We start from the raw sequence: 26,020 nt of genomic DNA, 5'->3' as shown, positions 1-26,020 counted from the left end.
ACATTAGGCCACACTACCAAGACATGGAGTCATAGTAGCTCTACCTGATATATAGAAACAAACACAGGGAGGTGGCCAAAATGAGGAGACAAAAAACATGGCCCAAATGAAAAAACAGATAAAAACTCCAGAAAAAGAACTAAACAAAATGGATATAAACAATCTATCAGATGCAGAGTTCAAAACACTGATTATAAGGATGTTCAAGGAACTTAATGAGAACCTCAACAGCATAAAAAAAGATCCAGTTAGAAACAAAGAATACACTAATTGAAATAAAGAAAAATTAACAGGGAAACAACAGTACACTGGATGAAGCCAAGAATCAAATCAATGATTTGGAACATAAGGAAGCAAAAAACAACCAATCAGAACAACAAGAAGAAAAAAGAATCCCCAAAACAAGGATAGTGTAAGCAGCCTCTAGGGGTGGCAGGAACAGAAGAGAAAGAGCAAAAAGTTGAAAATCTATCTGAAAAATAATGAAAGAAAACTTCCCTGATATGGTAAGGAAATAGATATGCAAGTCCAGGAAGCACAGAGTCCCAAACAAGATGGATGTAAACAGGTACACACTAAGATACACCATAATTAAAATGCCAAAGGTTAAAGATAAAGAGAGAATCTTCAGAGAAGCAAGAGAAAACAAGTTAGTTACCTACAGTGTGTTCCCATAAGACTGTTGGCTGATTTCTCAAAAGAAACTTTGCAGGCTAGCAGGGACTGGCAAGAAATATTCGAAGTCTTGAAAAGTGGGGACCTACAGCCGAGATTGTTCTATGCAGCAAAGATATCATTTAGAATTGAAGGGCAGATAAAGAGCTTCCCAGACAAGAAAAAAATAAAGGAGTTCATCATCAGCAAACCATTATTATATGAAATGTTAACAGGTCTTATCTAAGAAAAAGAAGATCAAAACTACAAACAATAAAATGGCAATAAATACATACCTATTAACAATTGAATCTAAAAAACAAATTTGGCAAACAAGAAGAATAGAGACAGAATCATGGATACAGAGAGTGGTTTGACTGTTGCCAAATCAATGCAACAATCAAAGGGGGGGTGTGAGGTAATGGGTGAAGAGGTGAAGGGATAAATAGGTAGTTACAGAATAGCCAGGGGGATGTAAAGTACAGTATAGGAAATGGAGTAGCCAAAAAACTTACACGTGTGACCTATGGACATGAACAATGGTGTGGGGATTGCCTGAGGGAGTGGGGGCGCTGTGTGGAAGGGGACAAAAGGGGAAAAATTGGGACAACTGCAATAGCATAATCAATAAAATATAATTTTAAAAATTTATCAAATCTACTTTTAAAATGTCTTTGGAATCCAAACCAATTTTCTCATCCTCACTAATACTGTCTTAGTTCATGCCCTTATCATTTTTAATCTGGAAAATGCAACAGGCTAACCAGACTCCTTTCTTCCCATCTTGTTTCCCTTAATTCCATCTCCTACTGCTCAAGAATTGCATTTCTAAACCAAAGATCTAATCACCTTAGTGTTCTGCTTTACTAAAGTCACCTGGTGGCTTTTCATTGCTCACTCCTAAGAAAGGCATTCAAGGCTCTCTGACAGTGGGGTCTCAACTCATCCACTCTCAGTCCCTGCTACCTCCTTCCAAACGAACTGTACTCCATCAAATTAGTCACAATTCCCAAAATGTGTCAGGCTTCTGCACATGATGCTTTGGCTGCTGGAATGTCCTTTTAATTATCTTTCCATCTGGTGAACATTTACTCTGCCTTCCACATGCAGTTCAAATGCCATGGCCCCTACGAAATCTGTGAGAACCATCACAGATAGAGTTTGTTGCTCACCGCCTCGAGATGCAACAGAGCTTGGTGCCCAGCCCTGCTTCAGCATGGTCTGTATCGCATTGTAGCAACCTGTGTGCATTCTGTCTCCTATCTATATTGAATATCTTGGGGGAAAAATGTAACTTATCAGCTGGATTTTGTTTAAACTTGGCATTTAGGAGGTACTCATTTGATCAATTTATAAGATCAATATAATCTAAGGCAATATATTTGGTCTAAAATTAAACAAATGGAAGTTTGGAACCGTTCAGTTATATATCCAGAGAGGGATTTAACTTTCCCAGAAAGATATGGGTGAAGTGAAAAATCATTGCCAAATACAGACAACATTACTAAAAGGAGGCTCAGTGAACATAATTTCAGTTATTTTGTGGGACAAAAAAATATGATCAAAGTTGATCTCTTCTTCACAGAAAACATATCCCCTGGTTCTTCATGTTTCTACTCCTCTAAAACTGATCAACCATATCGCTTTTTATCCAGGTTCCACGTTATTTCTCCTGTCACTTCAAAATTAGTGCCTACTTCCCATGGAATCTCTCACTTCAAGGTCCCCTTGAGCATGCTTAACTATTTTTTCTATCCTCAACATTTGTTTGTTTTATTGACTTGCTTCTTTGAACTATATTGTCTCCATCAACTATATGTAAACTACTTTCAATTTCAACCATGATGACTGACCTATATTTTTTTCAGATTTCAATTCTTTAGCTCAGTTTCCACAGATATATTTATGTCAATGATCCAAAGCCACTTAAAATTTTAAATTAATCTATATGTACAGTTCTTCCCAATTTATTAACCTTTCCTAATTGTTTCATTGGAAGTGCTCTGTTAGCTTTTTGATCTAATAATCTTATAATCTAATGAGTATCTCTGATTTCTCACAAAGAGAGATCATAAACATTATGTTCGGTTCCACTCTGGCATTCACCATCTTTTTATCAATTTCCAAATTCAATATGCTATTTCCCTGCCTGACTATCTTGCTACATGCCTATAAAATAACCTAAAGAGCCCCTTGCCTCGTTGCCTCTCCCTTCCAATCTCTCCTTGGCAGGTGCTGTCTGCTGTCTTCATCTCAGGTTTCACCCCAGCTTGGATTCTCTGTCTTACCAGGCACATGACGACTCACTCCCACCTCTAAGCCTTCACACATGCCATTCCTTCTGGCTGGAATGTCCTCCCTCTTGCTCTCTTCTGCTAAGCCTTGTTATTCTCTGCCTCTTTAAGATATGTGTCTTCACCAAGGCCTGCCTGAAAGAATCCATCTCCAGTCCCATTCTTTCTATTTTTTCCGGCATCCTTTTCAGGTTGTATCTTAGCATCTCTCTAGTCCTGCTAGTTTTTATTCCTGGGTGGGTTTTTTCCCCCTTTCTTCACCTGAATTTGTATTTATGACACCAAATAGCAATATAAACCATAGTTTCTACTTCCATATCTTCTCTGGCCTCTAAAACCATCCATTCTGTGTACTCACTGGGCATTTCTGTCTGCTGGGGGGCGGGGGGGGGAAGAAACTAAAATTGCAGCTGGAGAGATTAAACTGGAAGAAGAAAGTAGATGGCAATTTTCCATTTCAGGAGAATATCATGGGCTCCCATCTGTTTTAGATGGTTTCCTTGGGTGATGATTCAGATTCAGAGATAGTACCCAAATGGTGATAATAATCACATTTGATTTTCTTTCACCTTTTTACTCTTTGTCTCATATCAGGTTCAGGCTCACTTCCCTGCTCTATATCCACCTTCACCCACCTTTCCCAGGAAACTCCACTTAGATCTCTTACCGGTTTGAGAAATCAGGCTGGACAAAATGTCATGGAAGCACCTACCAGGTACTTTCTACATTTTTTATACACTGGGAGAGAAGAAATTTTTCCACCCCTGGGGATCACCCTTCCTTTTTTCCAGTTTAACAGATATTCCTACGCCAAAATATCCTTTCAGCCCTCCTCCGAAAGAGGCTTTTAGGTGCTTTTGCACCATCTGAACACTGGAACCTCTCTGCTCCTCCCTTGCAGGCACCTATCAAAGATCTCTACTTTGAAAGGGTCCTACAGTTTTCTGGCCATGCACCAGCCAGGGGATGCCGAAACATCACACTTTTGAGCAGAGAAACTTTTAAAAATCTCCTAAGGAATGACAGTAGTGCTAGATTTGAGCAGAATAAGAAGCACCATTGCCGCTCTGTCTCTGTTTTTGGTGGTGGTGGTTGCGGCGAGGGAGGGGGGTGGAGTGGTTTTCTTTCATGCCCTCCATTATCAGGCAGATATAAATTCCTATTGAACGTCCCGACCATCCTCCCGTCTTATTTCTCCTCAGATTTGTCCTCCAAGTAGGTGGGACCAAGACGTCTTGGAATTGGGGGGTGGAAGGAGGAAGCACAATTATTTCCCTTACCCTTGCATTTCCCAACTTCGAGCTGTGGTTCAAGGTCACTCAGTGCTGCAATTCCTCTATGATTGAATTAAAACTCTAGGCATTTTCAGAATTCTGGGTTCTCCTCTTTTTGATTCCCAGCCCACTGTCCCCTGAGACTGGCACTGCGTTCTGAAAGCCTCGCCACCCTCTAACAAATCGGCGTCTCTCCGAGCCTCCCGTAACCTGGCCTGTGCACCGGCTCACCTGCCCACCGACTCTCTGCTTCCTCCCGCCCCCAATAACCTCTGTGCGGCAGGTTTTGCTTACACGCCCCCCCCGCTCAGAAGGAGCAAGCGTGCGGGGTGGCGCTGGCGTGCTGGGCTCCGGGCCAACAAACTTCTCCGGGACCCTGCAGCGCCCCAGCCGCGCTGCGCAGCCCCGCCCGCCTCCTCCCGACCGCGGCGGCGCCGGCGCCGGCGCACTGACGGCGGTGGCGGCCGCATCCCGCGCAACGGCAGCGGGGCTGCGTTCGGGGCGCCGGAGCGGGACGTCCCCGCGGCGGCGGCGTCTGCAGGGTCGGCTGGGTTGGCGGCGGTGCTCGATCCGGACGCGCAGCGCGTGCTACAGGGTAATTAGCCTCAGGGCCGGACGCACCGGAATGAGCCGGGGCGAGATGGGGCCGGGGGAGGCCGGAGTCCGGGGACCCCGCGCTCGCGCCCCGCGGAGTCGCACTTGGGAGAAATACCCGCAGATCGAATAAGTAACCGTGACCGGAGAGCGAGGCACTGGAATCTGTCTCCTCGCTTCCCGGGGTAACATCTCTAGACGTAGACTAAAAATTAATGTCTAATGGCATGAACATTTATTTTGAGTTTGTTTTGTGCAATTGACGCCGTGGATATTTTTATTCTGTATATGTCCATTTTCACCCGCATCAGCAGTGTTCATAGTTCCGCTTTACAAACACACAGAGCCAGAAAAACCACCTAGAACAAAGTATAAAGTGTATAGCCTGCAATATGTGAACACATGAATCCGAGCTACATTATATGTAGCATATTAAAGTGGCCACATCATGCCAAACGTTTTTGGTCCCATTACGAAGCTACCTATGCGAATGCGTGATTGCAGGTGTGTATTATTCATCCACCAAAACATATGTACATGTGTAGCACAGTTTTTCCATTTTCTTGAAAAGCAGATGCACACTAATGACCAGAAACATGAGCAGATGACATGGAATCGGCATGTGTGCGAGATGAAGTGAAAGGACCGGCCGCAAAGCTGCGCAGCTTACCTTGAACGTGTGTTTGACCCCCTCAGAGGCGCAGTGGAGTCCGAGCAGGGCTGCCGCACCGCCGAGCAGTGGCCCGAATAAGCTCCCTGCGAGTGGGGAAGGGGGACGCATCTCTGCCCTTATTAGTCTCTCCCAGTGTGACCCTCCCACTCGGCGGGGACGGAGGACTCCGCAAGACAGGACTCCACCAACTCATGCACAGGTTTTCTTTAATTACAGCGTTGTCGCCTTGGAGCTGGGAATAATGCCCTTCAGGTTTATGTTTTATTAGCAGTTTCAACAGATAGAATGATGGTCGGATGCCAGGTGCTCAGGGTTTCTCACTTCTGATTACGAAATATCTTCAAATTATCCTATGTGGCATACATTCACAGGTAGATAATTGGCTTTTTAACAGCTGAGCTAAAAACGGATAGCATTTATGTTTCATTTTTCACTTTTATGTCAGGAGTTTATATAAAGTTAATGAAGAGAGCCTGCCTGCCTTCCAATTATGCGTCTGTGTACAGGTTTGTGTGGCTTGGTTTGTCTCAGTGTGCAAAACTATTTTGTGATTTTAAGTATCATATCTACATGGATTGGTGTTTCAAATCCTGGGTTTTGAACTCCTTGGGATTGCTTTGAACATGTGAAGGTGACATTTGTCTATACATTTCTGTGAGGGGGTGTATATGTGTACAGAGTGTATATATTCAATAGATATATATACACACAAATAGTAAGTACATATGTGTATGTGGGTATATATATATTGTATGTGTGTATGTACGTACACACATATAAATATTTGAAAGAAAATAAAACCAATTTAGAATTTCAAAAAGTAACCCAGTCATTAGAAAACATTAATTGATTTAGTGTTTTTAAGTTCAGTGTAGCCACGGTTGGGGAAATAGGATAAATTTTAGTATTGATCCATAATGGTGAAAATCATTAAGTTTAAAAGTTACCTTAAACCATAGAAATACGCTTCACATGCCAGGGCTCCGGTATCAGGAAATGGAATCAGGCTCACAAAAAATTAAAATGTTAGGAAAATTTTTAGGAGATAACTACCTTCCACTTCATTGAAATGAAACTGTTAAAAGAGTGAAACTCATGGTTTTTAATCCTGTCTTACATCATAATCAAAATACCTGTAGTTTTAGAGCTTTGCATCCAGAGTGATGCAAACCGTGTTTATATGTCAGGAATGAAAACCTCCTGATGTGTTTCCTTCTCGTGTGATTTTTGTCACTGATTGTTGGTTGACAATGGAAAGAGGCCAAGGAGGGAGGATATCACATCAGTCACGCAGATCAAATGCCTATTTGAAAGCATGATCCACAAACTTGCAGCGTACTTTTGGTGGTCATTTCACTAAGTGTTAAAAAAGTATTACCATTCTTTGAATTTTTCTTCTGTCTAAGCAATTGTACTTTACCTTTTAATTGTTAGTAAATTGAAATAAGAGCATCCAGGCTTTATTTCTGTAATAGTCTACAAAATTCATCTTATTCACATTTAATTGGTACTATTTAAAGTAAGGCAAACTACCTAACCAGAAGTCCAAAATTTTGTCTCCAGTTTGTGTTTTAATACAGTTAAACCATCTTTAAATTGAAAGCATTATTTTCATGAACATTGTAATAATTTTATAATCTTTAAGATGTTTTTGAATTAGCCAAATTTATATCCTAAGTTGTGACTTTTCCTACTCACAACATGGACCAAAGATTTTGGAAGAAAGTGAGAAATGAATAAATAAAATTTAAAATAACTATTGTCTGTTGCTTACTTTGTTCCTAGAAATACCAAGATCCCCAAATCAACAAATACTCCTGCGTTTTTCTTTTAGGAAAGCATTCAAATCTGGTCTGGTTTCGTGATCACAAACTGTTACACCCCTAGGTTATGGTCCTTTGTGCAGCCTTTCCACTGAATTTTGATGGGGCTTACATGTATAAAGTAGACAGAGTCTTTAACCAAGAGCCTTTTATTTGACCCAAATAAAATTGTAAGTGACCAGTCTTTCCACTTGCTTCAGAAGCTATCGCTGGTGAACAAGTATCTGAAAATAACAGGAGAAAGAATCTGACGGGACTTTGAATCCCAGCGAACAGCTTGAGGGACTTCTAATACATGTATGTACTTAAAAATATTTTTTAATTCCAAAAACAAACTGCTTTCAGCTTTTATAACGCATGAAAGACTCGCTTAACTATATTTATGCCAGTAAGGTAAATGAGGGATAAATTTCATTTAATGCATTTTAAAAAGCCGTTCCATATTTGTAATGCCCCACTTACATAATTTAAATGACTTATGATCTTGTACCAGATTTCAATAATGACCTGATAATAATTTAAAGAATGTGTTTTTTCTAAGCCTCATTTCTCAATCTCTCTTGTTTTATAGCTCTTTCCTTTTGTTTTCATTTTATTCTTTTTTTGTACTTCTGTAATCCCCAGCATGTAGCTTTTTTTCCCTCTTGTAATTTATTTCACTTTTCTCCTCCTTCATACATTCCATTTTCTAAGAAGAAAGAATTTCAGCATTGCCCCCAGCTAATTTCTTAGTTACCAAACGATAAAAGTGTTCATTCTTTATTGAGTTTATGGGGCACAGCCATACATGGCTTCCATACATACCCCATGGAAATACTCCACTGCATCAATAGTGGATGAACAGACATTACTGTTCACTGTAATTACCAAAGCTGACTTTCCATCACTAACATGCACTTCCCATTCTATTCTTTTTAGGCTAGCTAGGACTACGTATGATATTCTGAAGAGTAAAAAAATAGTTGTCATATAAGTTGTAAATTTTTAGTCATCGTTAAAGGTAACTTGGGGCATTTTGAAATTTTAAAAGCTATTTTTTACCATTGTTTCTGAAAATAATTCTCTTCATAGCGAAAATAATATTTCACGGGTGGTTATGTTTGCTTCCATTCCTGGAAGACATTCTAGCTCATGACATTGACTCAGCTTAGAAAGGAGAGGGAGGGGTGGCCCCAGAGGGCACTTTTACTCGGTGTGTTAGACACCCCCAAGGGACCCGTGGCTCTGAAAGGAGATGTGGGAGAAGGCCTGACTGGGGAAAATGTTGATTAATGCACAGCCAGTTCTCAAAAATCATTTTTAAAAATAAGAAAGAGAAATATCCCAATAGAAAAACAGGCAAAAATGTGAAGAGGCAATTCACAAGGGAAATACAATAAACACATGGAAAAAATTCAACTTAATGAGTATTCAAAGAAAAGCACATTTATAAAAGAACGATTTTTCTCCTGCCCATTGTGCCAGGATTAATATTAGTGATTGGCATATATGAGGAGCATTCTCAACACCTCTAAATGGAGCTTCAGTCTTTCTAAATTAGCTAAGTGTATTAAAAGCTTTAAAAACAATGCATGTGGAATCTGCTTCATAAACTCCTAAAATAGTAACTGTTACTTCTGAGCTAAGATTATGGGAGATTTTGATTTCTTCCTCTTGCTTGTCTATAATATACGATGTTTCTACAGTGAACATGTACTACTGTTGTAATAAAAATATAACAAACAGGAAGAAGTGTGGAGTTTTATGTGTCTCTGACAAATTCATGAAGCAGTGGTGTTAAGAGAGCTAAGAAATCTGCCTTTCAAGTACTCTCTTCAATCATTTCCAGAGGAACCTTCTAGGTAAAAATTAGTATGTAACTTAAAACATTTAAACGTAGTATAGGTATTTCACAAGGAAGCAGATACTAACTGTTCACTCATTCACCACATATTGTTGAAGGCCTCTTAAGCACAGCACCATAGAGCATATAAAGACAGGATGGACACGGACCCCACCTCCTGGAATTAACATTTGGTAAGAAGGAGAAGATATATGTACACAGATAACGATAACATGAAACGAAAATGCAAACTGCAATAGGCAAGTTAGATACAAAATACTGAAAGAGTTCAGAGAAGAGGGGAAACTAAGTGCATATGTGGAAATGTCAGGGTCAGAAAATTTCAGCGAGCAAAATACAGACTTTTTTTGGAGTCACATAAATATACTTACAGATCATCAGAGAACCATACAGGAAGGGCCACGTTGTTAAATATTTATTTGTTAAATGGTGAGCTTCCTGTTTCTACTATAAGTATCTGTTGAAATCGATCAACAGGGAACAAGCCCACTTCCTCATTCAGATAAGGAACATGAAGGATCTTATTTCCTACTGAATTAAATCCTTTCCCTGGAATTCAAGGCCTTAAACAGTGTAACTTTAATTTACTCTCTTCACTTACCTTACGTGGACATCATCATGCCACACCAGATTAACTCCTTGTCACCACAGAATAAATATGTCCTGTGTTTTCTCCACATTCGTGTTGCTGCCTTCTTTTGAATCTCGAAGTGGCTATTAAAATTCTGCCAATCATTCAAGGCTTATTTTAGGTGTTATCTATAAAAGGATTCCTCCTATGGCCACCTCCCACCAAACAAACTGTGCCTCTTAAAAGCAGAGCACGATTTATACTATTTAAAGGACAACCTACTTACCTTGTTTACAGACATTTCTGTATTTGTCTCTCTGGTTTGATTATAAACTCCTTGAGGACTGAAATTGTGTCTTCTTGCTTTTAATAACACCCAAGCACCTAATCTAATTATTTTTTCATAGTATAATCTTTAAATATTTGTTGATTGAGGCCTGTAAAGGTTGAGTAGCTGAGGACAGAAACTTCTAATGACAAGGTATAGACTAAATCTCAGAGTTTGTATGGGAAAATGGTGTGTTCATTTTGGGATTATATCTAATGGAATTACTGTGCCACTAATTCGCAGAACAAGTTGTTTTCACCTACAAAAGACACTGAGGACAGCAACAGGTCAACACAGGACTATTAGTTGAAAATGCCCTCATCATAGGTACTTCTCTCCTTTTCCAAACATAAGACCAACATTCTTTATTGAAAATTAGAACGTAACTTTATTTAATCTATTATTAGAGCATGAAAAAATGACCTAATTTAACTTTGTTCTAACTCCTAAATGCCTTTAAATAACCAATCCAACATAAAAGAAAAATATAAATGTAATTCAACATTAGGAAATTATAAATGGTTAGCTAGTATATTATGTCTATAAAATTATCTATTTTTTCACTGTAACCCCTTTTGGAGCATTTATGTTCAAGTTCGAACTTATTTAGCTTATTCTATAAGTTCTCATGGAATCATTTTTAAAAATCGCCATGTACTAAGTACAGTGTTTTACATATTTTATCTTTTTAAAATCCTTCAACAATTCTATTGTCCTATTTAGCACCGAGACTCTGAACCAAACCCTGGCAGAGCCAGGATTTTCTCCCAAGTCTGCCTCCTTGCAGAGTCCAGGCTCTCAGTCACCGCGCCCTGGAACCTTGTCAACAATCAGGTTTTCAACAAACATTCCCCAGCACCTGTTTGCGACCCTACGTCACCTAACAGGCTGTCCGAATGTGTGCTCAAGGCAAAGCACAAGCCCCAAAGATACTCGGCAATGAGCGTAATTACCCTTAGGAGATAAAACTATGTGAAAAAGAAAAATATGAAATGAACCTGTCTCTAAGACAGGAATCAATTTTAATTAAGAAAAAACCATGAAGTAAATTAGTTGAACTAAAAATTATTTTACTATTCAGGTGTGCTGCAACATGCTTTAGCCTGTACTGACTTAAAGGAAAAAACATCGAAGCTAGAAATGAGGTAAAGGCTTTGCTTAGCTGACTGTTCAGCTAAGGCGAGGTAAGATAAATCTGGCCAGCCTCTGTTCTCTCTCAGATGTGACAGATGTACCAATTTTCTGATAGTCAAGGACATTCTTGCTGTCAAATTATTTTACCATAAACCCTTTTTTACCTATCTTAAATGTAAACTTCTATGTTTATAAAACCCCTTTTAAGTAATTATGAGAGGTCATAAAACATAGCTAGTGAAGGAAATGATGATAGCTCATAAATCTGTACTTATTTTTAAGCACTTCGGGTGTTAACCAAAAACTGCAAAATATTATTTTTCTTTTCTGGTATAGAGCAGTTCTTTATTTTTAATTAAAAAAAAAACCCTCATGACTTTTAGTATTTTGATAGCCATATTAAAATCCACTATCTTTTACCTAAAGACTTGCTTGCACTGGCTGCCAGACACACACTCTCCGGCTAACCCAGCCCTCGCTGTGGTCACTGCTCAGCTGGTTCTGCTGTGGTGCCATCGCTCAGTTTGGGCCCGAGCCCTGGAGATGCTGGTGACATCAGGAGCCTGGTGCCATATGAAGTGGAGGAAGAATCTGTTTTCTCCATCAAGGTCAGTCTAATTATGGTGGTTTCTATTAAAATGACAATCTCAGAGTAGGTGACATAGATGGTATTCTCAGGCAGTGTTCTGTTTCCTTACTTCAAGTATCATTGGCTATTGCTGTATAATATCCTATCCTGAAACTCAGTAGCTAAAAACAAAACCATTTATTGTTACTCATGAGCCTGCTCATTGAAGTTCATCTGGTATAGGCTGGGTCAGCTGGGTTGTCTCACGTGTTTGCATCAGCTGGCAGGTCAAAAGAAGATTGGCAGGTAAGGTGGCTCAGTTGCAACAGATCATCTCTCCTCCACATGGTAACTCATCCTCCAACAGGCTAGTCTGAACCAAGAGATCACAGGATTGAAGACAGAGCAGAAGCACGCAAGGCCTCTTGAGCTTAGGCTCAGAGCAGGTACACAGTCACTTGTACCGCATTCTATTGGCCAAAACAAGTCACAAGACCAGATCAGGGGTAAAGTTCCATCCCAAGATGGGGCAAGCTGCAAAAGCATCGCAAAAAGCACAGACATAAGAAGGTGAAGTATTGGGGCCACCCATAATTTTCCATGGCTAGGCAGATGCACAAAGGGTGTCTTCATTCAGCCCCCACCAATGGTATGTCCCGTATCCTCTTCTGGATACCAGTTGCCTCTAGAACTACCACTAAGAAACTGCCAGTGCAGCTCTACAAGTCCTGTCCCTCGGTTAATTGCAGCCACTCTCACCTGGGATCACAGATACTGAAGGAATCCTTCACTTCACTCTCTCCCAAGGGTGGAGAGAACTAGGATGTGTATGTGCCTATCCTCTCCTTCTTAGAAACCCTGGACGGTGCTAAAACGCATGTCCTGCTAGTGCAGGGGAATCCAGCGAGCTTCCTGCCCCCAGAAATCTCAAGGGGAGAAGTGAGTCTCCTCCTGAGTCTGTAGAAAGTCCCACCAGATCTCAGGGTAGATAGATGCAGCACCTCAGTAGGGCTAAGAGGACTCTGACAGTTTTTCAATTTTCTCTCTTCCAGAAGAACCCTCTTTCTTTTGCAGTGCTCATTGCTTTGCTGGTGACAAAGATTATCAAGCCAGTTGAGCCTTCTTCAAACATGAGGGGCCAGGGAAGCCAAGGTACCAGAACTTTTCACCCTTTGTACTTGGCCTTTGGGAATTTAGCAACTTTTTTTTTTTAAACTGTTTGCTCTCTCTATCATAATGTGGGGGTGAGGTGGTAAAAAGTTAACTGGAGGAGGGTGCAAGGGACAGCTTTAGGTGGGACAGCCATAGAAGGCTCTCTAAGGTGGTGAAACTTGGAGCTTCAACCTAAATGCCAAGAAGGAGTCTGCTCTGCAGAGATCAGAGGAAGAGAGCAGCTAGTGCAGAGGCTCCGGGCTGGCAGAGCTGGGCCCATGCAATACACAGAGAAAGTCCTTTGCACCTGGAAAGGGGTGAGCAAAAGAGAACATCGTAAGAGATGATGTTGCCCAGGTCCAGATCTTGCAGGGTCTCTCAGATCCTCATAACAAGTTTAGATTTTATACTATAAAAATAGGAAAGTATTGGAGGGTTTTGAGCAGGGGAATATAAACTGATTATTGTTTTACAAAGACTGTTCTGGCTTCCCTATGGAAAATGAGATGGTAGTAAAGCAAGAGTAGAAATACAGAGACCAGTTCTGAGGCTGCTGTGTCCAGGCCAGAGATGATGGTGGCTCCAACGTAGAAGGAAACGAGTAAACAAATTCAAGACACATGTTAGAGATGGACTTGGCAAGACTACTTAAGGGCTGCAGGTAGGGGCCAAGGGGAACAGAAGCACAGAACAAGCCTCTATTTCAGGTACATCAGAGATCTTAAAAATCCTTTGGACCAATCATGTTTCTATGCTTACTTTAATCAATTATATTAAAAAGTTGATTAGTGCTCATCAAATGCTCATCTTGAGAGAAAAGGGAGAACTTCCTACATCAATGATAGACAAACTCCTGTTTTGCAATTTGTATCAGAGTGCCGAGGAAGAGTATAGCCCTCCCAAGTGATCCCCTATCACATCGTGGGGGTGAGCGGGACAGGGCACGCAAGGGGTGACCTAGAATCACGTGAGCTTCTCCAAGATTAATCACACGGAAGCAACAAATTCTGCAAAGGAAACCACATTTTCCCCACAACAGGTACGATATTAACAACTCTTTTGGGTCCTTGGACTTGAACTGAAGTTGCTATAGCCCTGGATAACTCCTGTCAGCCACCTTGGATAAACTGAAGAAAGGAGAAAAGGAGACAGTGGAGAAAGATGAAGAGAATTCCAGAGAGAGAACTTTAGTAAGGGACTCCTTTGCTTTTCATGAATCATAATTATAATTATGAACACAGAGACACTTACAGATACACAGAAAGGAAAGGAAAAACTAAACAATATTTTAGAGTGTTTTATGGACTTGGTGAAATAAATCAAACCTAAAAATTCTATGTTGATCTAGTGTTTAGGTTTGTTTTAGGCTTAAGCTCCTTGCATAAGATGACAAAGTACTATTTTAATAATCTGGTGATATAAATCTTGAATCTGTTTTCTTAAGTGCTGTAAAGACCGTATACACTCACGTAACCCCCTGGCAAAGCAGGGAAGTTAACTGAGTGGCTGAGGCCTGTGTCACTACTCATGACGCCATCTTCAGTCACCCTAGGCTTCTGGCTCCTTGTGAAAGACAGGAATCCCTATGTTATGTTGCAATTACTGGGAAAAAAGTAGTAGGACTCAATTTCCTAACATTTCTTCCTTTATTTATTAATCATTCAATAATTTGGAGGCTGTGGATTTACTCTGGGGAAAGAGAATATAATAACCCTTTTATATAGCTGGTATTTGTGTAATTTTTAAAAATATTAGGGTCCCCCTGGCTGGCGTGGCTCAGTTGGTTGGAGTGTCATCCCAAAAGGGATGTTCATATAAACAAGACTAAATTTAAAGTAAAAATTATTCATATTTCAAAATCATATACATATGCACAGAACCATACTTTTGAAATTATTTACAAACAGCAAGATGTGTTCTTTAAATGATCAAAAGTAATTCTTAGGCCTTTCTTGTGTCTTTCACCTGAATGTCTTTCCAGGGGTGTGGTCAGCAAAGAGAACCATCTGGGATGGCTGCTGCCCCTGAGACAAAGACACTTTTCGCTTGATTGTATACAGAGGGAGGTAAATAAATAAACACGATGATCTGATAATTTACATACAAATAGGTGCACATTCAAGAGTGAAAGGAGGCTGTACAAATATTTCAATAACACAATGGTGGAGATGCTCAGTGTGATGGCCCTGGGTTTAAAGTATACGATAAACCAATAAAATATCACCAGAGCGAAGGGCCTAGTGAGGTTACCTTTATATTTAGAATTCTTTCAGGAATCAGATTAGGCTCTAAGTAATTACGGATCAATGAAAGCCCCTGATCTGGCCTTGGCCAGGTAGCTCAGTTGGTTAGAGCGTTGTCCTGATTTGCCAAGGTTGCGGGTTCCATCCCCAGTCAGGGCACATACAAAAACCAACCAATGCATGCATAAGTAAGTGAAACAACAAATCAATGTTCTTTCTCGCTCTCTCTCTCTCTCGCCTCCCTCTCCCCCCGCAAAAAAATCAAATAATAAATGTTTTAAAAAAAGAAAGCCCGCTTCTTTGCTAAGTATCTCGCAGTCTAAGACAACTCTCTGGGTGCTTGCAGGAGCTAATGTGTTCCTCTAAGTGCCTTTTGCCAGAGTGTGACTTGTGCTCTATGCAAAAGTGAGTCTCCTGTTCAAACATGTTTGTTGCCTATTTAAGGTAATATTATAGTTCCTAATACTATTGTCCAGTTTCTTTATGGTTTATATTGCCATCCATATAAGTGACTTAATTAGTATCACAAATATCTTTTTGTCAAGAAAATAAAAACCTCAGTCCTACGTACGTTATGTCAAAATAATGAACTTTAATGAATGTTTGGGTGTGTGTGTGTGTTCTTCAGAGAGTGCCGAGTGGATTGTTGGGCTTAAGGAGCCCTCGTAAAGATAGGTTGTGTACTATAAAAAAATTGGACGGCACGAGCAAAAGAGATCAGATGCTATGTAATACTAAGGAGAACACATGGCCAAATTGACTTATAAAAAAGGAGCATTTATAAGTTGCAGCTGACTTTGGTTAATACCTTGGTAATTTACAAGGTTAAAGCATTTGGCTCTGTTGGAGATACAAGAGAAAATATCTTTCTTCATCAAATAATAAAGAGGTTCTAATGACATACAGCATTATACACAGGAGAATATATACATAATATATGTGTATATAGATACACACATTCAAGAAATATTTATTCAGTTCCTTTCACTGTTTTTATTTTTTGGGAAACAACCATTAACAGGACAGAGAAGATTCCATTTCTCTTATAATACATGAATCACGATGGAAAAATTAATTGAGATGATGGTAGCTACAAATATTTCCATCAATATTTCTGATTTAACCAGTTGCAGATATGTATAAGAATTCTTCTAGGAGAGAGGAATGCATAGCAGTTTTTAATATGCTGGTGCTATGTTCTAACTAGAAGATTACATTTAATTTTTATGAATAATTATCTTTTAATGGCTTAGAAGACAAAGCACCTCCTGAAATGCTTCCTATTATGCATCCAAATTAATTTATTCAACAAATATTTAATGAGTGCTACCATGTGGCAAGGTCTGCTGTAGTCATTGAGATACAAAAGCGAACAAAATAAATTTTCTTCCCTCATGGAGCTTGTATCCCAAGGGAAGAGATGGAAAGTAACTGCAGAAATAAGCAAATAATTACTTAGTTTGTCAGAAAAAGGCACATGCGTTAGAAGAAAATAAAGCAAAGAAGGAAATACTGCTAGGGTGGATGCTGAGGGTAAGGCAGGGCATGGGTTACTCTTTTATAAGGAGTGATCAGAAGCTTCAATGGAAAGATAACGTTTGAATAGAACCCTGCAAAATGAAAGGGAATGAAATATAGAGACATGGGGGAAGAACACTCCAGGCAGAAGGAAAAGTTAGTGCAGAAGTCCTGAGTGAGGGATGTATTCAAGCGTCCGTGCATTCAGCCAGCACCACAAAAGACAGTGGGGCTGATGTGGAGCAAACACGGGGAGAGAAGCAAGAGATGGGGTCTGAGAGACGGGGTGGCCTCTGACTGCTGCAGGGGAGTCTACTATTGAAGATGCGCTGGCAAGAAAAAGAGGTGTTTGTTTGAAGAACATTGGGCATTTTAGAAGAAACGGCTCTATTCTATTTTAGTCTATTTATTCTATTAAATTCTTTCTAGGCTTCTTATTTCTCATCCTTGTGATGAAAATGTGTCATCTTGAGGCTATGTGTATAAAATAAGATTTCTAAAATAACTTCACTTTCCAAGAATTTTTTTTTAATTTATATTTTGGCAAATGATATAACAGCCCCTCACTGGAGTATCATTCAAAGGAGATTTTTGTGAAAAGATAAAGCAAGAACATTTAATCCAATTCTGGAAGTCATTGTATGCTTAGTAACTAGACATTTGAACTTGATTTTTCTGGCCCATCTGCTATGTGAAGGAAAAACATTCTCTCTCTCCTGTGTACATATATAATAACTATGTGTATGTTATGCGTATGCCAATATTTGTTAAAAATCTATTTCTAGCATGTGAAGAAACTAAATCTATTTTTAGCATGTAAAGAAACTGTCTCAAATTGTATAAATTAAAAAAAAATTCTCTACTCATTGGCAGGTAGGTTTTGGATTAGTGAGGAAGATATTGGATATTTTCTTACAGAGTTAAGAAAAAAAACACCACAGAAGAGAAAACATAAAAACTCCAGAAGCAAAAAATATTTCTCTCTTTTACATATATTACTCTATACCTGAATCTACTACCTATATTTATGTATATATAGGTTTATAGATTTTTAATTGTCCATGAAAAGACTTTTTTTTTTGGTCTTATGATTAAAACCTTAGGCAATGTATAGTAATAGTTAAAAGCTTTGGGGTCAAATAAGCCTGAGTTTGAATTCTACCTTCACCACTTTCAGGTAGAAAACCTAACCTCCCTCCAAATGCTTACTTCACAGAGAAACTGTAAGTATTATTTGTTATAATGTAGATGGAACATTCAGAAAAGTATCTACTATGTAACTGCTCAATAAAGCATAATTATCATTTCTTAACTCTGTATTCTTTCAGTTTTTATGTTCAGCTGATCACCATTTAATATTAATCCTTCAAAAGAAAGACTGTAAGTTCTATCACTTATCTGTATTTCTAATACAATTAACTAAATCACTCATTCATTTATTCAACCAGTACTTACTGAGCACATGCCCAGCACCAAGCACTGTACTAGGGACAAAGAGAGCAGTGAAAAAGATAGAAAATTGCCAATGAGCTTTCAGTCTGACTAGTACTGCCTTGAATACTAAATTTAGATAAAATATCCCTTCCGAATCTAGCACAGGGCCAAACATTGAAGATATTTCAAAATAGCTATAGACGTAGTCTTGTAGAATTAGAAAAGAACCTAGAGATAATCCTATATAAACCCCCTACTTTTAAATAAAAGTCTGTTGCTAAGCTTAGCTCAATATTGTAAGGTGATGCTTCAACTAGCGTAAACAAAGTAGTTTCGTTTATCACAATAACAGATCTCTTTATCTGGTAGATGAGAAACAGTGACTTAGGACTTTACATTGGCCAATGCTCATTAGAGTCAGAGGTGGGATTGGAAGATATTGGAGTTAACCAACACACACTTTCAAATAATTAAGAATAACATGTCCAAAACATTAGATGAAAAAATGGAAAATTTTTAACAGAAACTTAATTATGTGAAAAATAATATTCTAAAAGTAAAGAAAACCCCACCATAATAGTTGAAGTTAATTCAGTAAATGAGTTTAACAATAAAGACACAGTAGAAGAGAAGACTGGTGAAACTGGAAGAAAAGTTAGTAGAAATAACCATAGATGTGTAAAGACCAACAAATAGAAAATGGCAAGAAAATCATCTGGGCAAAGTAAAGTACCTAACATACCTACAACTAGAGTCTGTGAAGGAGAGGATACAGAGATTAGGTCAGCAGTATGTTGAAAGAGATAATGGACAATATTTTGTCCCAAACTAACAAAAGACATACAGGTTCAAGAGATGCCATAAAACCAAACAGCACAAATGCAAAGAAAACCACATTTATGAACTAAAGCTGAAGAAAATAAAAAGCATGAGGGGGGAAAAAGACAATTTCAAAAGATCTACATAGGATTTGTACCTTACTTCTCAAGAGAAATAATGCATAACAGAGGCAATGGAATAAAACCCTAAAAGTATTTAAAATAAAATAACTGCCAATCGAAAGTTCCAACTCCCAAAATTGTCTTTTAAACAGAAGAGAAAATAAAAGCATATCTAAATAACAAAAATGAGATTTCACCATCAACACATCCTAACATAAAATACTAAAAGAAATTTTTTCAGACAGAAATGAAAATTACCCTACATAACAGCACAAAAACTAAGGAAAGAAGGAAACAAATTAAACATATAAACAAGCAGATAAAACTCAATAGATTTTGACTGACAAATCAAATGTAATGTATTTTTGAGTTAAAAAATAAATACATATCAAAAGGAGGAAGGGATAAATAAAGAATTGAAAGGTTATTGAATTGTTTGAGAGGTAAAAATATGACTAAATTTTATGAGATCCTAATAAGATAAGTATTCACATTGCAATCTTTAGGATAGCCAATGTAAGAATAGCAAAATAATATCTAATAAATGGAATAACATAGGGGAAATAGAATTTAGAAATACTTTATTAATCTAAAGAAGGCAAGAAAAGAATAAATGATAGAGACAAATAAACAGAACCCTGATTTTTCGTAGATAACATAGGAATAGTAGAAAATTCAAAAGAATTTTTATATATTGCTAGAATTAATATGTGAATTCAGCAATGTTCAATCACTACATAAACATTATTCATATTTCTATACTGGCAACATATAATTATGTAATTAAATTTTCTTTTTAAAAACACCATTTACAAAAGTGACAAAAACACACAATATGAAAGAATAATTTTGATAAAGTGTACAACTTCTATAAAGAGAAAAATTAAAAAGTGTAGAGGTCATCTTAAATTCCTAAATAAATGGTGGATATACATGTATGACTTGATAAATTTGCTTTTAAAGATACCAGTTTCCCACAAATTAATCCATTTTTATGTTATCCCAATCAAAATCTCAAAAGTTATTTTTTCAGCATGTATCAATCAACAAGCAGATTCCAAAATGTAGTATATAGAGAAATGCAAAGAACCAAAGTAATCGTGAGGAAGACGATGGAAGAAAGGAAGACGCTTCCAAATATTGATTAATTATAAAGCTACAGTAATTAAGATTGTGTGGTATGAGTGTAAAGACAGGCAAGTAGACCAAAACAGAGGATCTAGAGACAAACCCACACATATATGATTTATGGCAAAAGTGGCATGCAGGGGGTTGGAAAAAGGAGCATATCAAAACATGTTTTCAGTAAATGGTGAGGAAGTAACTTCTACATGACAACATATTTTTAAAAAAATTCATTCCCAACTGGATTACAGATCTAAATATAAACATAAAAATAAACTTTTCAAAGGTAATGTAGCAAAATATATTCATTACCTGATGATAAGCAAGCATTTTAAATAGAACACACAAAAATTATTCTAATTTTTTAAAAAGAGTGAACTTTGCTTTATATTTAATGCAACTTTTCAGTTTTAAATTTTATCTTTCAAATTTGATTCTCTGTGTATTTACTACACCGTGCTTTGCACAAAGATATATTGCTAAAATTGTTGTTGAGTGTTTTTTAATCCTTTGCTTTTATTTAATGACCCTTTCTTTTGACTATAACTTTTCCATAATTCACAAAATATTTTAAGCATGTAACAAACTTGTTAAATGCATTATTTACATTCTTGTTTATAAACTCACCCACCAGAGAGGAATGCTCCATTTCCGTATCATTTTTGCAACAGTATTCTGAAATAAATTTAAAAGTAACTCCCTCTTAGGGTCCTTATTTATAAACCATAGAAAAAATAATTTCAGAGTTTGAAAGACTTGAATGAATGGATTGATACCTGTAGTAGAGGCATCACTGACTGATACCTGTAGTAAACACAACTGAGCCCTAAAATATTCATCTCAGTTTCCACAATCGCTAACAGTCAATGTCATGGCCAAGAGTGAAGCCAGGGCTCTCCACACGCAGAGCAGCACTTTCTTTACTTATTTTAGCCACTAATCAAAATGTCTAAGTACCTTATGAGTAGTTGGAAAAGAGAAAAATAATGCCTGATACTTCCACTATTCTGACATAATCTTATTTTTTAATGTATACTTATTATAAATAATAACATAAATAAAATCTTAAAATGGCTTCTTTTTTCTTCAAGTATGAAAAACCATTTTGTCCTAGTTCTAATAACTTTATAGTATTTATAGTACCTGAATAATATGCCAATAATTAGGAGTATTTACTCATTCTCCTACTTTGGAATGTTTAGGTGGTCTCTTTTTTACTGCTAAAAGTCATGATGAGTAAATTTGTGAATCTAGAATTTTCTAGATTCTAGAGGTTACTTTCTTAAGTTACAATCCTCATATTTCTATCTTCCTATGACTCACTACGTACCGCTAAATTACTAAAAAGTTTACAATACCACTATTTCAATAGTGAGAAAGGGTCTTTTTTATTTATATAAATCATTTATGTGATTTATTTTTAATTAGTGAAAATAATCACTTCCACATGTTTTCTTTTTGTTTTTCCTCCTTTGTAAACTTTCTGTACATATCCTTTCTATGTAAATATATATCTCCATGGGTTTTTTGCCCTATGTATTATCTATCAATATTGGATATTGATATTTAATATCAATTGCATTACTACCCTATCAAGTAGCATATTATCTGTATCTGTTACACAATATTTGCCGAAAATTTTTATTTTCTTCTTTACATTCTACTATTATTTCCATTACTAGATAATCTAGTTATAAAAAAGTATAATCTTTACTAAATTTACCTAGAAGAAAAGGCAACTAACCCGTCTTATAGCTAGTAGATTTCCATCTTTTTCTTATTTTAGATAATGATCTAAAGGTGTTTTTTTAGTGTTCCTTTTCATTGTTAAAATATTACTCTCCAGTTGTGTCATAGTTGTACTTATAGTGTTCAAGGCCTCTCTTATTTTAAGTTTTTGTTATATTATTTTTATATTATGATATTTAGCTATATTTTATGTTTAACATCACAAAGAGATCCCAGGCAAGTGTCTATGGGTAAATTAACTGGCCCCTCACTCGTGGCAATAGTATGAATTTACATACTAATTCAAAGCTAATTCATTTATATATGTATCAGGCTTGCAAAATTACATACACCACAAGTTGGATGTGCGTGTTATGTGGCTTCTTCATTTTTCTATAACTGATCTAATCTTCATGACCCAACCCACTCACTCACTAGGAAGTAGGGCTGAAATAAATACTAAATTTAGCCTAGTCTGTCTCAAATACAAGTCCAGCCACTTATCAGTGCAGAGTATTTGCATAATTCTAAAGTAATCCTGCAACAATGTCTCTTTCTCCTTCCTCTATTTCTCTTCAAGATGGCATTTGGTGTGTGGGAGAAAATGTAAATCACCTCACGGCACTGGGGAAGAGAGGGCACGCTGGCCTCGTGCTCATCCTTGGGTATGCACTGGTTAACCAACCACGGAAATTTGGTTGTCATTTATTGGTTGTGATAGAAAAAATTTTTTAAAAGCCAGTACAGCATGGGCACCTCTGAACATCAACACTGGCCATAAACAACCAGTACTGTCACATTATGCATACTGGAAGAATCACTGGTCTGCACCTGCTGCTAGTGTCTGATGCTAATAAATCCCATGTCTGTCCCCTCTCAGCTTAGTCAGGATCCATTGGCTTCTTCCAGCTGACTGTGTCTCTCCAACTGCTGCTGAAGATCCCTGTCCTGCCTTTGCCTCCCTGCACAAACCCCTGGACAAAGGGGGCGGGCTTCCCACTGCATCATAATTTCCTCCTTTCAGAGAAGACACCTCCCCTCCTCTCTTTGCCTGGAACTCTAATGGTGAACTTCATGTTAGCAGAGAAAACCAGCTTACCAATATGAAAAAAAGAAAAACAGAAATTTATCTTAAAAATGTATTATACTTATATGCAGTGACAAAATAATAAAAGGAGTGCTATAGAAATACTAGAATAATAGAACAAAATATGCTTTAAAATAATGAATGAAGGTAATTAAAACCCTGCTTTCCTTTATGTAGATCTGAGGCAAGAGATAATTTTGTAAGCTTGCTTCCAAAGACTCTATCTTTCCATTCTGGTACCGTAAAAATCAAGATGAGTCTACATTCTTAATGCTAGTCATTAAAACTAAAATCAAATATTTTATGTGGAAAAGATATTGAGACAGTAGAAGTTATCTAGCAATGATTAGACTACAGTATCCTGCATTTGAGAGTATGGTAGACATTTATTGTTTTTTCCTGTTCGGCATCTTTCTTCTGGTAATATCATCTGGTTCTCCTTTCAGGAACCAGCTTTCCCACCTTCAGTCTGCGCAGCTTGGCTGGAGCTGACAATAGCTTTCTGACCCCAGGAGTGGGCCTGTGATCTGTCCTTGCTCCGTGAGCACATTCCACCTCCTCTGCTTCAAGGGCATGTGCCTGATTCAAGTCACCCAGTGATACTTAGGGTTGTGATTTTATTGGAACTATTGAGAATAGCTAGGAGTAAACCTAGAGTTTCCGGAGGTCACCTTAGATGATTCACGTGAAATGTACAACAAGCACAAAGAAAATTAGAGCTGAAAAATGAAAGAAATTGATTGAGCACCTGAATTTAGCAGTCCCTGAAGCAGGAGCTAACCCTTGAGTTCTCCATGTTAGTTAATGAATTTCCTCTTTTATTTTAGTCAACTTGACCTTAAATTTATATTACTTGTAAACAAAAAAACTGCTGAATAATATAGACTGTAATGTTTCTACTTTATACCACACCATTGCCTAAAATTTATGCTTTTCTTATAGCTCATTTAAATTCTTTCTAGAGGACTAAGTTCAGATTTATGAGGAAATATTTTATATGTCATTGATCCATGTAAAAAATGGAGTTTCTCTTTATTCTCTCTCAAGAAATATTAATTGTAATAAGGTAAAAAAAAAGTGCCTTGCAGATAGTATATATATATATAACAAATAAAAGACCAAACAAACCAAACAAAAAAAGCAAACGGTAACAATATTACCAAATATTACATATTAACCTCTGCCAACCATCTCAAGTGCCAAAAAACAATAACTTTTTGCTACTTCAAATATAAATGCAAGTCTAAGGATGGGAATTCCAACATTAGCAAGAATAATCAACTACAATATTTTCATTATGGTGGAAAATGTAAGTTACATTTAAAATATATGATATCAGGCCCTGGCCAGTGTGTCAATGGTTAGGTTTCGTCCCGCAAAGCCAAAGGTCGCAGGTTTCATCCCTGGGAGGGCACGTGCCTGCACTGGGGCTTCGGTCCCCGCTGGGGATGTATGAGAGGCAACTGCTCAGTGTTTCTCTCTCACAGTAATGCTTCTCTCCCTCTCTCCCTCTCTACCGTACCCCCTCTCTCTAAAATAAATTTAAAAAATAAATAAAATATATAATGTCAGGGTGATGGATGACTTGAAAGCCTTTAGTAATTATTTCTTTACAAATGATTAAAATTTTATTCTAGGGCATTTTTATATATTCCTAGAAAATTATGAGCCAACTTAATAACTTCTAGTAGCTGGTACAGCCTTATATATTATAAAAATTGTCTTTTACTAGATTAGGGTTTTTATAAATTCTACAAAAATAAATATTTCATTTTTAATAATACAATCATAAAGACATGTAGTGCATCTAGATTATGGATATAACTACCAGAAAAATATTAGCGTTCTACCATAAGTGACCCCAAATAGCCTCAGTAATTTTGAGAAAGAAGAACAAATTAGGAGAGATCACAATGCCTGACATCAAACTATATTACGAGGCCACTGTAATTAAAACAGTCTGGTACTGGCATAAGAACAGATACATAGATCAATGGAACAGAATAGGGAGCCCCAAAATAAACCCATGTCTCTAGGGTTAATCAATATTCAACAAAAGGGGAAGAAGCATAAAATGGAGTAAAAATAGCCTCTTCAGCAAATAGTGTTGGGAGAGCTGGACAGCTACATGCAAAAACATGAAACTCTACCACCAACTTACACCATACACAAAAATAAACTCAAGATGGTTAAAAGACTTAAATGTAAGTCGTGACACCATAAAAGTCCTAAAGGAGAACATAGGCAGGAAAATCTCAGATATTCCATACAGCAATATTTACACTGATATGTCCCCTAGAGCAAGGGCCATTAAGGAAAGAATAAGCAAATGGGACTTCATCAAAATAAAAAGCTTCTGCACAGCTAAACAAAATATCAGCAGAGTTCTGGCCAAGAGGGAAGAAAAGGCAGAAACACTTTGTTTCCTCACAAAACCAAAACAAGGATGACAACCAATTTAAAAACAATAAACAACCAGAAGTGCCAGAAAATCAAACTGTATGGAACTACAGTAACCAAGGAGTTAAAGAAACATTCATCCTGACTGGTAGGAGGGTCGGAGATGGGCAGCTGAGGGGAGAGGACCTGTGGCAAGGGTGCAGACCACACAGGTGAGGCAGGGCTGGCTAAACAGGAAACTAAAGACTCAAAACCTGTAGCTGTAAAGTACTGTTTGGGTTGTGATGGTGTGAGAAATTCCCAGTCTCACAGGAGAGTTCATTGGAAAGTGGGGCTAGAGCCGAGCCAGGGAGTAGCATTGTTCCCTCTCTGACCCCTCCCCCACAGAGAGTGCCACAACACAGCACAAAGGGTGACCCTGCCCTGAAGAATACCTCAGGCTCTGCCCCCTTACAACATAACAGGTGCACTGAGACAAAGAAATATGGCCCAAATGAAAGAATAGATCAAAACTCCAGAAAAAGAGCTAAGCGATGAGGAGATGGACAACCTATATGGTAAGAGTTCAAAACACTGGTAATCAGGATGCTCAAGGAATTGATTGAGGAGAGGCTCAGGAATTTTGGGGACAACTTT

General features: G+C 37.7%; 1 protein-coding gene across 1 annotated transcript in view; it reads right to left on the bottom strand.

The window, feature by feature from the left end:
• The window catches only part of COL19A1 (collagen type XIX alpha 1 chain), a 335,696-nt gene extending 328,487 nt beyond the window's left edge, over positions 1-7,209 (bottom strand). The window contains exon 1 of the mRNA XM_045184877.2: positions 5,487-7,209. Coding sequence (XP_045040812.2) covers positions 5,487-5,597 — 111 coding nt within the window. The 5' untranslated portion in view covers positions 5,598-7,209. The remainder of the gene's footprint in view (positions 1-5,486) is intronic.
• Between the last annotated feature and the right edge of the window lie 18,811 nt (positions 7,210-26,020).

This window comes from Desmodus rotundus, chromosome 11 (assembly GCF_022682495.2).
Source record: "Desmodus rotundus isolate HL8 chromosome 11, HLdesRot8A.1, whole genome shotgun sequence".
NCBI lineage: Eukaryota > Metazoa > Chordata > Mammalia > Chiroptera > Phyllostomidae > Desmodus > Desmodus rotundus.
Note: the sequence above shows the minus strand (reverse complement) of the source record. Positions and strands in the feature narration are given on the sequence as shown.